Raw genomic sequence first — 16,233 nt, 5'->3', positions numbered from 1 at the left:
CCTGTGACATGCATGGGTTACTCTGTGACAGTAATGTCACACTCACACAGGGATAGATTCAGGTATCACAATTTTATTTAAAAAATTAGAACTTTTTCATATTTCAGTGTTGCCATGCTTTGAGCATATAACAATACAGTATAAAATCTCAACCCAAAAGGAGGATAGTAAAAGCAGATTTTGTTGATGCTGCTGCAGCAATTAGTTAAGTCATGCTGTTACTGTACAGATAACATTCCCATTAAAGTACAAACACCTCATTGAATTGCTTTTAAGTGCAATAATCATCTTATTATCCAACGTAATGTGTTATGATAATAAACATCTCTTTTGGAAATAAATCTCGTTGTAGGCCTACAGGAAAATAAATACGACACAAAATACTTTGCAAATCATAATGAATGTGCTGAGTTATTTCAACATCCCAAGGCACCCAGGCTTGTATGTTGGCAAAAAAAGATGTAATTCTTTACACAAAATTGCATCAAGCAGGTGGTGATAGAGAAAGGATAGCGATAGAGCAGAAAGCTGTGCCTGTTTCATAACCGTTTAAGTATACATTCCTTTTCAAGTCTACCCGTCGTTCACAGTGAAAATCCCAGGCAGTGGGAATATAAACAAAATCGCATGATTGGTTGAAATGCGTGTCCCCAGTCCAATAAAAACAAGGCAACAGTAAGCATGTCGTCCCCCCCTTGGGCCAATCAGTATAATTTTGCAAATGACTGATTTCTATGGCAAGACGCATCATTCACCCAAGTTTCGTTAAAATCGGGCCAGTGTTGTCTGAGATATCGTGTGTGACTAACGTACATACAGTTGATTACTATAGCATCACCCCTTGGGCCAATCAGTGTAATTTTGTGAATGTTGGATCTCTATGGCGAGAGGCATCATTCACCCAAAATCGGGCCAGTGGTGTCTGACATATCTTGTGGGTTAGCTAGACTCATCACTCTGAGTCATATGTTGAGTCTTGACAGCGTTTGTTACAATACAAATATCTTTGACTAATTTTTGCCAGACCATGCCCAAGTGAATATTTATTGGTCAATAGTGGCCATGTTGTTTTAGGTACTAGTCTGGAAAATATTGTCATAGATGCCACATATCAAGTTTCATGCAGATCGTTCATTCGGTGCCAGAAGAGTAGCGTTTTAAGTGTCTTTCACAAAATTCTAAATAACGGAAATCCAGAATGGTGAAGCTTATTGGTCCCTGAGGCAAATTTGTTTATTTTAAGGAGAGGGACATATGTACCGAATTTCATGACTTTAGGTCAAACGGGGTAATGGGTGACCCTTCAAAGTTTGCATTTGAAATATTTAACATTTCTTGTTATAGCGCCATCATCTGGCCAATCAGTATAATTTTGTAAATGCCAGATATCTAACGCAAGACGCATCATTCAAGTTTTGTCACAACCAGGCCAGTGCTGTCTGAGATGTCACGTGTGACTAATGTACGAACGCACTAATGTACTAACGGACGGCGACAGATCCCAGTCCCCTCCCTGATTTCCTCGTTGGGGACAACTACATACATCACCAATTCTACTTATGGTGGACGTTCTAAGTGGTCCTCTGTCTGGGAGTGCTGTCTGCGTCTGCACTGCGTTGTGGTGATATGCTGGCCTGTATGTGTCAATTGCTCTGAAGACCATGAGATAACAAACCAGTTGAACGAAGCGCTTTGAAGCATCCAACCAGATGCCAAAACTATCCAACTGAAATATCCACGATGAACAAGAAGGTCAGATTCTTATTTTAGACAGGTAGAAATCTAGTAAGTGTCCACACATAAAGTATTCAATATCTATATCAAATCCAGATGTCATTTACTGAAATAAATGCTTCTTTATCTATCAAATCAGACACATTATCAACAGAGGCTTTAACACACGCATTTCTCATTGGCTTTTCACTTTTCCCTGCAGTTCAGTTCAGTTGGCGACAAGCCTCAAATGTCCACTTGGAGGCTCCTCCGTAAATATCAATACTGCTCTCCAACCACGAAAACACGTTGCCTATCTGCGCTTTGCTGCTGCAAGTTGCCAGGTTGTATATCTCTCCAATAGACAACTTCCGGTCCCAGATATGAAAATTCGCCAGGTCTCCAACAAAAGCTTGTGTAGCATCAAAGCCCCCTCCAAGCGTATCCTGTGGAAAATAATATTGAATTAATGAAGATGGATATTGTGCTAAGACAAAGGAAAACAATTATTTCAAGTTAACCTTTGGAGTTAATTTGTGCATTATAATTTATCCATGCTTCCATCCATGTGGCTTGTTAGAAGAAACCAAGGATAGCTCATATATCAAATTAGTAGACTTTTCATTTATCCAGATTAATGTTTCGACTAATGAATCACGGTACCATGCAAACGGCTTTTCATTTTGCCATTGCAGTGTGAGCTGATAAATCAGAATTGGGGTTGCCCTGTTTCGTCAGCCTTGCCTCATACTTTACGTATTTCTGAGCACCTCCAAGACATATGATACCTAGTAATGGTGTAGTTACTTTAGCTAGAAAGGGAGATTGGTTGGGGAGGATGGATGGGAGTAATCTGCAACTGTCTAGCAATCCAAAGGTTGTGTGATCGAGTCGCGTTGGGGACAACTGTAGCATTTTAAAACTTACTCTTCCCCTAACTCTTTTTTGAAACTTAACCAATTTCACCTAACCTGCTACGTAAATTCTACTAACCTTTGTCATTTTATTTCTCCTAACCTTTTACAAAAGTTATCCTAACTTTGTTGTTAGTTCCCCTAACCGCCAACATAAATTCTCCCCAAAATTCTCCTTTGTTGTTATGGCGCAATAAGCAACCTGGTCCCAGAGAAAGACGTATAATAGTATACGTCCCCCAAAGTGTAGTATAAAATACTTCATTCAGTTCATATGCTATTGTACGGCCGGGTAAGACGCAAAATATGATACTATACATCCTGTAATTCGTATGATATTGTACGATCACTATTCTATTCATAATGTAACGTACATAATGTAATATATCATACTAAATGGAGTGTCACAGATTTACCTACAGAATAATACGAATTGCCCCGAGACTATGTTGGTTTAATGAGTAAAAAGGATCATTTCTCACACTCCCAGTGGCTAGAGCTGCCGCTTTTTGGGTACAGAACATTAACCGGACGCTTATAAGAAATCCTGCTACGCCCTCCGACGAACCATCAAACAGGCAAAGCTTCAATACAGGACCAAGATCGAATCCTACTACACCGGCTCTGACGCTCGTCGGATGTGAGAGGGCTTGCAAACTATCACGGATTACAAAGGGAAACCCAGCCGCGAGCTGTCCAGTAATGCGAGCCTACAAGACGAGCTAAATACTTTCTATGCTTGCTTCAAGCCTTGTAACACTGAACCATGCATGAGAGCACGTGCTGTTCAAGACGACTGTGCGTTCACGCTCTCAGTAGCCGACTGTGTGTTCACACTCTCAGTTAACCTGTTTAAAGGTAAGACCTTTAAACAGGTTAACATTCAAAAGGCAGCAGGGCCAGACTAATTACCAGGGCGTGTACTCAGAGCATGCGCGGACCAGCTGGCAAGTGTCTTCACTGAGATGTTCAACCTCTCCCTGACCCAGTCTGTAATACCTACATGTTTCAAGCAGACCACCATAGTGCCTGTGCCCAAGAATGTGAAGGTAGCCTGTCTAAATGACTATCGCCCATAGCACTCACATCTGTAGCCATGAAATGCTTTGAAAGGCTGGTCATGGCTAAAATCAACACCATCATCCCAGACACCCTGGACCCACTCCAATTGGAATACCGCCCCAACAAATCCACAGATTATGCAATTTTATTGCACTCCACACTGCCCTTTCCCATCTGGACAAAAATAACATCTACGTGAGAATGCTGTTCATTGACTACAGCTGAGCGTTCAACACCAAAGTGCCTTCCAAGCTCATCACTAAGCTAAGGACCCTGGGACTAAACACCTCTCTATGCAACTGGATCCTGGACTTCCTGACGGGCCCCCCCTAGGTGGTAAGGGTAGGGAACAACAGATCCACCACTCTGACCCTCAACATTGCACCTTAAGGGCAATGCGGTGCCAGGACAACAACCTCTCTCTCAACATCAGCAAGACAAAGGAGCTGATTGTGTGTACAGGAAATGGAGGGCTGAGCATGCCTCCATCCACATAAACAGGGCTGTAGTGGATCAGCTTGAGAGCTTCAAGTTCCTCGGTGTCCACATCACGAAGGAATTATCATGGGTCACACACACCAACACAGTCGTGAAGAGGGCACGACAATTCCTCTTCCCCTCAGGAGGTTGAAAAGATTTGCATGGGCCCTCAGATCCTCAAAAAGTTCTACAGCTGCACCATTGAGAGCATCTTGACTGGCTGCATCACCGGTTTGGCAACTGCTTGGCATCTGACCACAAGGCGCTACAGAGAGTAGTGCGTACGGCCCAGTACATCACTGGGCTGAGAAAGGCCCTAATAATTGTCAAAATTGTCAAAGACTCCAGCCACCCAAGTCATAGACTGTTCTCTCTGGTACCGCATGGCAGGCGCTACCAATGCACCAAGTCTGTAACCAACATGACCCTGAACAGCTTAATACAAGCCATTAGACTGCTAAATAGTTAGTTCGGGAAGCTATTGGTTCACTATTTAACTATCTGCATTGACCCTTTTTGCAGTCTCTTTTTGACTCATCACATATGCTGCTGCTACTGTTTATTATCCATCTTGTTGCCTAGTCACTTTATCCCTACCTACTGTATATGTACATACAGTGAATTCGGAAAGCATTCAGACCCTTTGACTTTTTCCATATTTTGTTACGTTACAGCCTTCTAAAATTGATTAAATTATAGATTTTTCTGTCAATCTACAAACAATGCCCGATAATGACAAAGTGAAAACAGGTTTTTAGAAATGTTTGCCAATGTATTAAAATATAAAACAGAAAGGTTGAAGGAATTGTCCGTAGAGCTCCGAGACAGATTTGTGTCGAGGCACAGATCTGGGGAAGGGTACCAAAACATTTCTGCAGAATTGAAGGTCCCCAAGAACACAGTGGCCTCCATCATTCTTAAATGGAAGAAGTTTGTAATCACAAAGACTTTTCCTAGAGCTGGCCACCTGGCCAAACTGAAAAATCGTGGGACAAGGGCCTTGGTCAGGGAGGTGACCAAGAACCCAATGGTCACTCATACATAGCTCCAGAGTTCCTCTGTGGAGATGGGAGAACCTTCCAGAAGGACAACCATCTCTGTAGCACTCCAACAATCATGGCTTTATGGTAGAGTGGCCAGACGGAAGCCACTCCTCAGTAAAAGGCACATGACAGCCCGCTTGGAGTTTGCCAAAAGGCACCTAAAGGAATCTCAGACCATGAGAAACAAGATTCTCTGGTCTGATGAAACCAAGGTTTAACTCTTTGGCCTGAATGCCAAGCGTCATGTCTGGAGGAAACCTGGCACCATCCCTATGATGAAGCATGGTGGTGGCAGCATCATGCTGTGGGGATGTTTTTCAGCGGCAGGGACTGGGAGACTAGTCAGGATCGAAGGAAAGAAGAATGTTTTAAACTCCCCAAATGCAGGTGTGCCAAGCTTGTAGCATCATACCCAAGAAGACTCAAGGCTGTAATTGCTGCCAGAGGTGCTGAAGTACTGCATAAAGGGTCTGAATACTTATGTAAATGTATATTTCTGTTTTTTTTAAATACATTTTATAAAATGTCATTATGGGGTATTGTGTGTAGATAAGGAAAGTTTTTTTCTTAATCCATTTTACAATAAGGCTGTAACGTAACAAAATATGGAAAAAGCAGAAGGGGTCTGAATACTTTCCGAACGCACTGTATCTCCCTCAATTACCTCGTACCCCTGCACATCAACTCAGTACTGGTACCCCGTATATATAGCCAAGTTATTGTTACTCATTGTGTATTTATTCCTCGTGTTATTATTTGTCTATTTTTCTATCATTTCTCTTTTTTTCTCTCTGCATTGTTTGGAAGGGCCTGGAGGTAAGCATTTCACTGTTAGTCTACACCTGTTGTTTACCAAGCATGTGACAAATATTATTTTATTTGATTGATTTTATTTGATAATTGATCCAAATTCATGCCTAAACGGGATAATTCCTCCATCGTATTATGGAACCTGAGAGTCAGCGGCTCAGGTTTTTAATTGATGCATAAGCCTTTTCCTCTCTCAAGGTCTGACTGATGCTATGTTTATGCTATAGGCCATGTCCCTTTTGATATTATGACCTAAGGTACCAAAGTGTATTGATTAAAAACTGACCATTAAAATTGTAATGGGCATACCTGTTCTTGTCCCAATATCAGAACACCCTGTGGTTTGATTGGATGGTATGGAGCAAGGTTTTCTCCACTGCCCCTCATGACTCCATCTTGAAAAGCCTCCCATACTCCATCTCGAGTTGTCCATGTGACACAGATGTGATGCCACTTCCCGTCGTTGATAATGAATGGTAATTTAGCTACCTGGAATGGATTTCAGTATTTTATTTTAGTATATGCATGGGTGGAGTTTTTTTAAATTTGTATCACTACAGCATACTAAAATAAAAAACCTTGCATACTTATTAAAAAGCTTGAGGCTTTATAGTCAGTGTGGTCTAATTCAAAAAGGATATTTCTTTGTAGTTTGCAGTGCAGGCCTTCATGCTACAATCAGCATGTTCATACACTAAGAATAATTTGATGCAATACTCTGCTTTCAAATAATATTTTGTCTACTGTTGGTGATATATGCATCATGTAAAATAACATGTGAGTATACCTTGTCATTGATGAGTATCTCCATAGGATTATTCCCCCACTCAATCAGCACCAGCTCGTTGGCCTGCCCTGGCACTGCGTAGGAGAATGGCGTGCCCACCCCAGGTGATGCATTGGATTTGAGCCACATGCAGACAGTGACTGCGTACATCTCAGGGAGACTCTTCTTCACTTTGGCATACATGTAGTTGGTCCTCAATGGGAATGTCAACTGGAATTTATCCAGTGGCCTGTTTTCCTTCTGACCTGTAAACAAAACAGAGGACAAGGTTAAAGATGTCACCTGTCACAATAATTATTGTGGGCTAGCCTAAGCCTATAAATGCAGTGCTTGACTTGGGCAGGATCTCACCAGTACTGAGTACTGGCACCTCAAATGTTCTACTGCTTGAGCTCTTGTTCCTCTTATAGAATATTAGCTAAGAAATAGTGTGGATCTCCTGCACAAAAATATAAACAGTACCAGCACCCAAAATTAGTACAGAAACATATTTCACTCCAAATCAAGCACTGTATAGAAGTTAGAGCCTTTTATATCGGCTATCTGAGTGACACCAATTTGTTGGACATCAATGGTGGGACATTTGCCCTGTCTTTAACAACCAACTGTGATTGTCAGGTCAAGATGAACGTGAGGATTTGAGTTTTATTTTTTTGAAGGTTGTAAAATATGTCGCTGAGCATCACGTAATGCGCAGGGGAGATTTGCAGCGGATTGCTGCTGAATGTTGACTGATCAATGTAGTTATACAACAAAGTCCTGTTTCTTGTGGTTCCACGTTTTTTTATGCGGCATGATAGGCATCACATGAGCAAAGCGGTTGGAATAGCGGTCCTGGTCTCTCCTCACCCCTCCCTCGGCGGGACTTTACAACCGTGTTTGTTGCCCGCTATACGGAGCTGGAGCTTTACGCCATAAGGTCCTGGCGAACTTTGCTCTGCTCAAACGGCTAGTGGTGCAAGTGGAGACGGCTGTTTCAATAGAATTGAACCATTTTGATCTGCATGAATTAAGGGAAAAGTGCTGAATACAGAAGGTTGCACCATCCTTTGTTTACGCATGCCTTGAACAGTACATCACCTTAAGCCACACATCTTTGTGGAATTGGATATGCAAAGTAATGCAGCTATTCGCCGGATCCCATCCCCTCCCCTGCGATGCAATGGACACCAGCCATATTACCAATTGATTTCGTATATTGACATGAATCTATTCATTAGTAATAAACACCACTTCAGTTGGATTTGAAAGGTCTTTCAGATTAGCTCGTTTTTGTTTTTTAAACGGCAATACTAATTAGCTAAACTATGCGGGCCAAGTATTTGGCGCGTTTTTGAGCTCGCACCTTTCTCGAGGTCGGTGATTCTCTGGTGCAGGGATGTGAGAGTCGACTCCACTCTACCGCGTTGCTCCGTCTCGTTCCGAAGCCCAGGCTTGCCATCTTCTATACTGTTCACGCGGGATAACACCTGCTTCTCCAAATCGTCGATTTTACTCTGTAGCAGGTCTTTCAGACTGTTCGCCTGGACCGAGTTGTTGTTCCGACTGAATTGCTGTGGAATGAAATAATGATTAGTTAAAAAAACGTTTAAATAATACTGAGAAACATTACAACCCATATGCTGAGGGACATCGCAACGCTAATGCCAGATTAACTTCTTTACGGTTTATTGCCCTGTGGAGTTAGCAACATGGTAGCCTACATCAAGCAACTAAATTCGTCTCCGGCAAGGTGTCTGTCCTCAGCATGACTTGTTAAGTTTCACGATTAGTGCAGAGTATTAACCTACATGGTGGAGGGCTGTTCACCCCTGGAAGTAAATGTGATAACAAAGTACAAGGGCGACAGTGCGAGTTGGACAGGACAGTGCAACGTGATTTAGCCCATAGTGTAAACATGTCGTTTTTCACCCAAAATGATTGCTGAAATGTATAAAGGCTATTATTTCGTTAAGATTATGGTTCTCCACATACCTCGAGATTTTCTAATCTCTGTTTTAGAGACTGTAAAGTCTGCGATAGTTGCGCCAAAGTGTCCGAGGGACCCCTTGATACATCCCCCATAGTATTTTTGGTCCCCGTCTCTTTTCTCCTTCCCCCAGGTCCGGGCTCGGGCGCACTCTGGCCCTCACAGCGAGTTAACTTGGAAGTCAGTTCTCTGATAGTCTCTTTTTGGTTCATAATGGTCTCCTTCTGCTGTAGGACGGTCTCCCGGAGCTGCATTACAGTGGTCTTCAAATCCTCTCCAGGCATACTGTTTTGTAAGGTAGCGGCGCATATGTCCATATCCTTGGGCACCGACGTGCAAATAAATTGAGTCTGTCCACCACCAAAGTCTTGGCACGAACCCTCCACGAATAAGTATGAAAGTATAAAAAGTTTCCAAGAGATTGCCTTCTTAGTGGCCTGCATTTCGCCGTGTGTGTTGTGTTGCATTTGGTTTAGGAGCAGCGGTGGTGTGTTTGTTGCGAGTGATTTCAGGACCACGGAGCTGTCGCTTTTTGTTGTAATCCGTCCGTGGCGCGCGCCCGGTTTATATAGCGCGCGTGGTCTGCGCTGATCAGATTCCCCCATCACGGAGAGGAGGGGAGGAATCTCACTCTCGCAGCTTAATCGCCTCTCGACGTCAAGGTGGAAGGAGCCTCATGCTCAAAGATGAAACTCGAGGCTCGAGTGGCCTAGTCAAAATCCGGACTTGAATCCGATTGAGTTGCTGTGGCGTGACCTTAAAAAGGAGGTTCATGCTAGAAAACCCTCCAATGTGTCTGAATTAAAACAATTCTGCAAAGAAGAGTGGGCCAAAATTCCTCCACAGCGATGTGAAAGACTCATTGCCAGTTATCGCAAACGCTTGATTGAAGTTGTTGCTGCTGAGGGTGGCACAACCAGTTATTAGGTTTAGGGGGTAATTACTTTTTCACATAGGGCCATGAAGGTTCGGATAGCTTTTTTCCCTTAATAAAGAAAATCATCACTTAAAAACGGCATTTTGTGTTTAATTGGGTTATCTTTGTGTAATATAAAAATGTGTTTGATGATCTGAAACATTTAAGTGTGACAAATGTGCAAAAAAAAAAGAAATCAGGAAAGGGGCAAATACTTTTTCACAGCACTGTACATTTTCTCATGTTACAATATTTATAATAGATAACATGGTCTGCATGTTTACAGCCATTAACATCAATATAATTACACGAGCAGCAGTTGTATTACCATCAATAGCTGCACTTCTTTGACTGTCACACCCAGGTTTATTAGAATGTTGTTAAGTGGTTTTCTTTATTTGGTACATTGCATGTATTTCTCATTGTACAGTATAATTTTGTTGAAACTTGAAAATAATTGAATGCTCTAAATTAATATGTTCCTAATCTTCTTGTCAATCTGTTGTCAAGCTGGTACACCTTAAGTCAGGCCCCTCACACAGGCATGGTGGTTTGTAAGTGACTCAGTGGTAATACCCAGAATGATATCCCATGGGGTGTCATCCTGTGAGGCCCTCGGGCACCTATGGGGTGTCAGCCTGTTCTTGCCCTTTGGGCAAAACAATACTGCAAAGTGTCAACACAGTCTGCAGTATTTGAATGCAGTATTTGTAATCATCTCAATAATTCAGGCCATAAGGACTTCATCTATCCCTTAGCCTTTTGCTATTTCAATTATTCAGGGAGAGCAATATTACTTTTTTGGTTGCCTACTCAGACTTTATTAATTATATCAGTGTTGAAAATCAAATGAAAACAACTTGAATAAGTGATGAAAACATATTGGAGCTTAGATTAAAATGGATTTACTTTAGGCAACTGCAGAATGTGTACAGTACAATGGACAATATGAGTCTATGTGATGGAAGGACATGGAGGACTGAGAGGCATTAAACCTACAACACCTTCGCTGACTTCACAAATTACGCCTTCTATCCCCAGGGAAACTCATGCCACTAACACATTTTATTGGGGAAGTGATCCTAGATTTGTACCTACAGGCAACTTGTTCCCTGAGCAATGATCCCAGTCCAAGTTATTGAAATGAAGATTCTATACGTGTTTAGTGCTTACTTTGAATGCTGTAAGTGCTGCACCTGAATGCCAAAGCGTTTCACCTCCTATCAGCTGACAATCCTAGATAGTCTTACCATGAGGTACACTATATATACAAAAGTGTGTGGACAACACTTCAAATTAGTGTATTTGGCTATTTCAGCCAAACCCATTGCTGACAAGTGTATAAAATTGAGCACACAGCCATGCAATCTCCATAGACAAACATTGGCAGTAGAATGGCCTTACTGAAGAGCTCAGTGACTTTCAACGTGGCATCGTCATAGAATGCTACCTTTCCAACAAGTCAGTTCATCAAATCTCTGCCCTGATAGAGTTTCCACGGTCAACTGTAAGTGCTGTTGTTGTGAAGTGAAGTAGGAGCAACAACAGCTTCGCTGCGAAATGGTAGGCCACACAAGCTCACAGAACAGGACTACCGAGTGCTGAAGCTCGGGGCGCGTAAAGATCGTCTGTCCTCGGTTGCAACACTCAGTACAGAGTTCCATTCTGCCTCTGAACTTCATGAAAGGGTTTCCATACGCACACAAGCCTTAGATCACCATGCACAATGCCAAGCGTTTCCTGGAGTGGTGTAAAGCTCGCCTCCATTGGACTCGGGAGCAGTGAAAACACGTTCTCTAGAGGGATGAATCACGCTTCACCATCTGGCAGTCCGACGGACGAATCTGGATTTGACGGATGCCAGGAGAACGCTACCTGCCCGAATGCATATTGCCAACTGTAAAGTTTGGTGAAGGAGGAATAATGGTCTGGGGCTGTTTTTCATGGTTCAGGCTAGGGCCCTTAGTTCCATTGAAGGGAAATCTTAATGCTACAGCATACAATTGACATTCTAGACGATTCTGTGCTTTCAACTTTGTGGCAACAGTTTGGGGAAGGCCCTTTCCTGTTTCAGCATCACAATATCCCCGTGCACAAAGCGAGGTCCATACAGAAATGGTTTGTTGAGATTGGTGTGGAAGAACATGACTGGCCTGCAAAGACCCCTTCCCTCAACCTCATCGAACACATTTGGGATGAATTGGAACGCCGACTGCGAGCCAGGCCTAATCGCTCAACATCAGTGCCCGACCTCACTAATGCTCTTGTGGCTGAATGGAAGCAAGTCCCCACAGCAATGTTCCATATTAAACTCCATATTAATGCCCATGATTTTGGAATGAGACATTCGACAAGCAGGTGTCCACATACTTTTGTAGTGTATATGTATAATGGCTAAACTGAGGGCGAGTGGTTCTTGGTTTTGCGCATGGAACTAAATGTGACATTCCTGCCTCTATTCAATCCTCATTGACCATCGCGGTTGTTCTCTGATCAGATTATTCTGTTCTTAGATGAAAATAGGTCAGATGTGTACAAGGAATTAAATGGGTAGGAGGAGATTTATCGACTCTAAGCACCGTGTGTAACCATAAAGTTGCTAGGGGGCCATAATATAAATAACGTCTGTGTCCACTGATTCCTGCCACCAAAAAAAGCCAAGGGAAAATTCTTTGTTCTCAGCTCTTCTGGGGCATTCAAGAGATGGAATGGAAGACTACATTTATGGTTATGTAATTGTCTGAGTGCTTCATAACAGGCTGTAAGGGGTACATCTGTAAAGGGTGAAGTAATGCTGTCATAAGAAATGGTTGGAATTCACAATTTACAGTCGTTGATGATGTAAAATATTTCACCAAGCTTTTATGAATTGGAAGACGGATCATATCTTCTGCTCTGCCTCGTGTGAGCTCAAGCAAAAGTCAAAACTATCTCTAACCCTCTTCCGTTAACTAGCCCTAGGCCAAGGTAAATATTTTACAGTCGCGTTAATGCCTCTTACCAAAACCAAATGTTTTTCAAACTATGAGTGCAGTATTATCTTTTTCAGCAAGGCACTTAACCCTAATTGGTCCAGGGGTGCCGTACTACCATGGCTGACCCATGTAAAACAATACATTTCACTGCACCTAGCTGGTCTATGTGATAATAAAACATATGTATATTTAAAGATGATAGTGAACACTGCATTGCACTGTCATTCTACTTTTGATGGTTGTAAATGCTCTGTCTCTAATAGTCTTTGTAGTGACTTATCCCTGTTCTCTGCTCTGACACTATACAAGAACAAATACACACAATTGTTTTTCTTATTGGAGGTTTAACTCTTACATACTGTAACACAGTTGAAGTCTGAAGTTTAGATACACTTAGGTTGGAGTCATTAAAACTCGTTTTTCAACCACTCCACAAATTTCTTGTTAACAAACTATAGTTTTGGCAAGTCGGTTAGGACATCTACTTTGTGCATGACACAAGTAATTTTTCCAACAATTGTTTACAGACAAATTATTTCACTTATAATTCACTGTATCACAATTCCAGTGGGTCAGAAGTTTACATACACTAAGTTGACTGTGCCTTTAAACAGCTTGGAAAATTCCAGAAAATTATGTCATGGCTTTAGAAGCTTCTGATAGGCTAATTGACATAATTTGAGTCAATTGGAGGTGTACCTGTGGATGTATTTCAAGGCCTACCTTCAAACTCAGTGCCTCTTTGCTTGACATCATGGGAAAATCTAAAGAAATCAACCAAGACCTCAGAAAAAACATTGTAGACCTCCACGAGTCTGGTTCATCCTTGGGAGCAATTTCCAAACGCCTGAAGGTACCACGTTCATCTGTACAATCAATAGTACGCAAGTATAAACACCACGGGACCACGCAGCCGTCATACCGCTCAGGAAGGAGACGCGTTCTGTCTCCTAGATGAACATACTTTGGTGCGAATCAATCCCAGAACAACAGCAAAGGACCTTGTAAATGCTGGAGCAAACAGGTACAAAAGTATCTATATCCACAGTAAAATGAGTCCTATATCGACATAACCTGAAAGGCCGCTCAACAAGGAAGAAGCCACTGTTCCAAAACCGACAAAAAAGCCAGACTACGGTTTGCAACTGCACATGGGGACAAAGATTGTACTTTTTGGAGAAATGTCCTCTGGTCTGATGAAAACAAAAGTGGAACTGTTTGGCCATAATGACCATCGTTATGTTTGGAGGAAAAAGGGGGATGCTTGCAAGCCGAAGAACACCATCCCAACCGTGGAGCACAGGGGTGGCAGCATCACATTGTGGGGGTGCTTTGCTGCAGGAGGGACTGGTACACTTCACAAAATAGATGGCTACATGAGGAAGGAAAATTATGTGGATATATTGAAGCAACATCTCAAGACATGTCAGGAAGTAAAAATTTGGATGCAAATGGGTCTTCCAAATGGACAATGACCACAAGCATACTTCCAAAGTTGTGGCAAAATGGCTTAAGGACAACAAAGTCAAGGTATTGGAGTGGACATCACAAAGCCCTGACCTCAATCCTATAGAAAATGTGTGGGCGGAACTGAAAAAGCGTGTGCGATCAAGGAGGCCTACAAACCTGACTGTTTCACCAGCTCTGTCAGGAGGAATGGGCCAAAATTCACCCAACTTATTGTGGGAAGCTTGTGGAAGGCTACCTGAAACGTTTGACCCAAGTTAAACAATTTAAAGGCAATGCTACCAAATACTAATTGAGTGTATGTAAACTTCTGACCCACTGGGAATGTGATAAAATAAATAAAAGCTGAAAGAAATTCTCTCTACTATTATTCTGACATTTCACATTCTTAAAATAAAGTTGTGATCCTAACTGACCTCAGACAGGGAATTGTTATTAGGATTAAATGTCAGGAATTGTGAAATGTATTTGGCTAAGATGTATGTAAACTTCCGACTTCAACTGTACTGTATTTTATACCGTCTATTGCATCTTGCCTATGCCGCTCTGTCATTGCGCATCCATATATTTATATTTATATGTATATATTCTTATTCCATTCCTAACTGACCTAAGCCAGGGCATTTTTACTCTGATTGAATGTCAGGAATTGTGAAAAACTGAGTTTAAATGTATTTGGCTAAGGTGTATGTAAACTTCTGACTTCAACTGTATCTACCCACCAACTAAATGAGAGCAATTGAGAGCATCCTGTCGGGCTGTATCACCGCCTGGTACGGCAACTGCACCGCCCTCAACTGCAAGGCTCTCCAGAGGGTCGTGCGGTCTGCACAACGCATCACTGGGGGCAAACTACCTGCCCTCCAGGACACCTACAGCACCCGATGTCACAGGAAGTCCAAAAAGATCATCAAGGACAACAACCACCCGAGCCACTGCCGGTTCACCCCGCTACCATCCGGAAGGCAAGGTCAGTACAGGTACATCAAAGCTGGGACCGAGAGACTGAAAAACAGCTTCTATCTCAAGGCCATTAGACTGTTAAACAGCCATCACTAACACAGAGAGGCTGCTGCCTTCATACAGACTCAATCATTGGCCACTTTAATAAATGGATCACTAGTCACTTTAAAAATGTTTACATATCTTACATTAATCATCTCATATGTATATATTTATCTAGGCAAGTCAGTTAAGAACACATTCTAATTTTCAATGACGGCCTAGGAACAGTGGGTTAACTGCCTTGTTCGTGGGAAGAACGACAGATTTTTACCTTGTCAGCTCGGGGATTCAATCTTGCAACCTTCCAGTTCCTAGTCCAATGCTCTAACCACTAGGCTACCTGCCGTCCCTGTATTTTATACAGTATATACATATGGGGCCTAGTAGCCTAGTGGTTAGAGCGTTGGACTAGTAACCGAAAGGTTGCAAGATTAGTGGAATCTGTGTGGGTAGCTGGATAGGTAGGATGACTGACAGTGAAGGTGAACAGGTGGTCACGGGTCAGGTGACAGAGGAATGGATGAGACTGAAGCAGGAATTCCTTTAACCATAAAGTGGTATATTTACTGAGTAGTCTGTGCTGCATAACAAAAGAAACAGAATAACATGTATCCAATCAAATTCATAATCACAAAGATCAAATCATAACAATCATGCATTATTAACATAATTAGGGAATTCAACAATCCAGTTCATTAAGAAGTCAATAGGAATCATCCTTGAGTCATTTATGCTCGTAACTATTTATCATAATCATGAGAAGAATAATACAAACAGTAATCGGTTATTCAATCTATAGTCCCCATTAGTTTGATATCAGAATCGATCAGTTCAGCAAACGATGACGTTTCATATTTCACCCATTTCAAGTGTCTTCATATGTACATGTAATTTCAATACCTATTATCCATACATCGATAGCATAATTGGCCTATAATGATCCGTAGGGCCGTGATCATTGACCATTCACATTACACAATAGGTTTGAAACGTGCGCTCCAAGCCGTGCTCCGCGGTAATACCTATAAACAATAACTGATGGCCCGCTCTCCCGATCACAACAGATAGTTTAGATGAAAGGTTCAGATTCGG

At 42.1% G+C, this 16,233-nt stretch overlaps 1 protein-coding gene across 1 annotated transcript; it reads right to left on the bottom strand.

The window, feature by feature from the left end:
- Positions 1-1,937: 1,937 nt before the first annotated feature.
- Positions 1,938-9,221, bottom strand: LOC120033913 (neuronal pentraxin-1-like). The gene is made up of 5 exons (XM_038980304.1): positions 8,784-9,221; positions 8,155-8,362; positions 6,810-7,054; positions 6,332-6,511; positions 1,938-2,159 (listed from the first exon to the last, which is right to left on the bottom strand). Exons 1-5 carry the CDS (start codon positions 9,219-9,221, stop codon positions 1,938-1,940), a joined length of 1,293 nt encoding a protein of 430 aa, XP_038836232.1.
- Positions 9,222-16,233: the final 7,012 nt, after the last annotated feature.

The sequence above is a fragment of the Salvelinus namaycush genome, chromosome 41 (assembly GCF_016432855.1).
Source record: "Salvelinus namaycush isolate Seneca chromosome 41, SaNama_1.0, whole genome shotgun sequence".
NCBI classification, from domain to species: domain Eukaryota; kingdom Metazoa; phylum Chordata; class Actinopteri; order Salmoniformes; family Salmonidae; genus Salvelinus; species Salvelinus namaycush.
This window is presented reverse-complemented; position numbering and strand designations above follow the sequence as displayed.

Excerpts from the sequence above, each read along its gene's own strand:
- LOC120033913 (XM_038980304.1), bottom strand. The coding sequence starts at position 9,221 with ATGCAGGCCACTAAGAAGGCAATCTCTTGGAAACTTTTTATACTTTCA. Across the intron at positions 8,363-8,783 it reads AGAGATTAGAAAATCTCGAG|CAATTCAGTCGGAACAACAA; the intron begins GTATGTGGAGAA and ends TTCATTCCACAG. Across the intron at positions 2,160-6,331 it reads TGATATTGGGACAAGAACAG|GATACGCTTGGAGGGGGCTT; the intron begins GTATGCCCATTA and ends TATTTTCCACAG.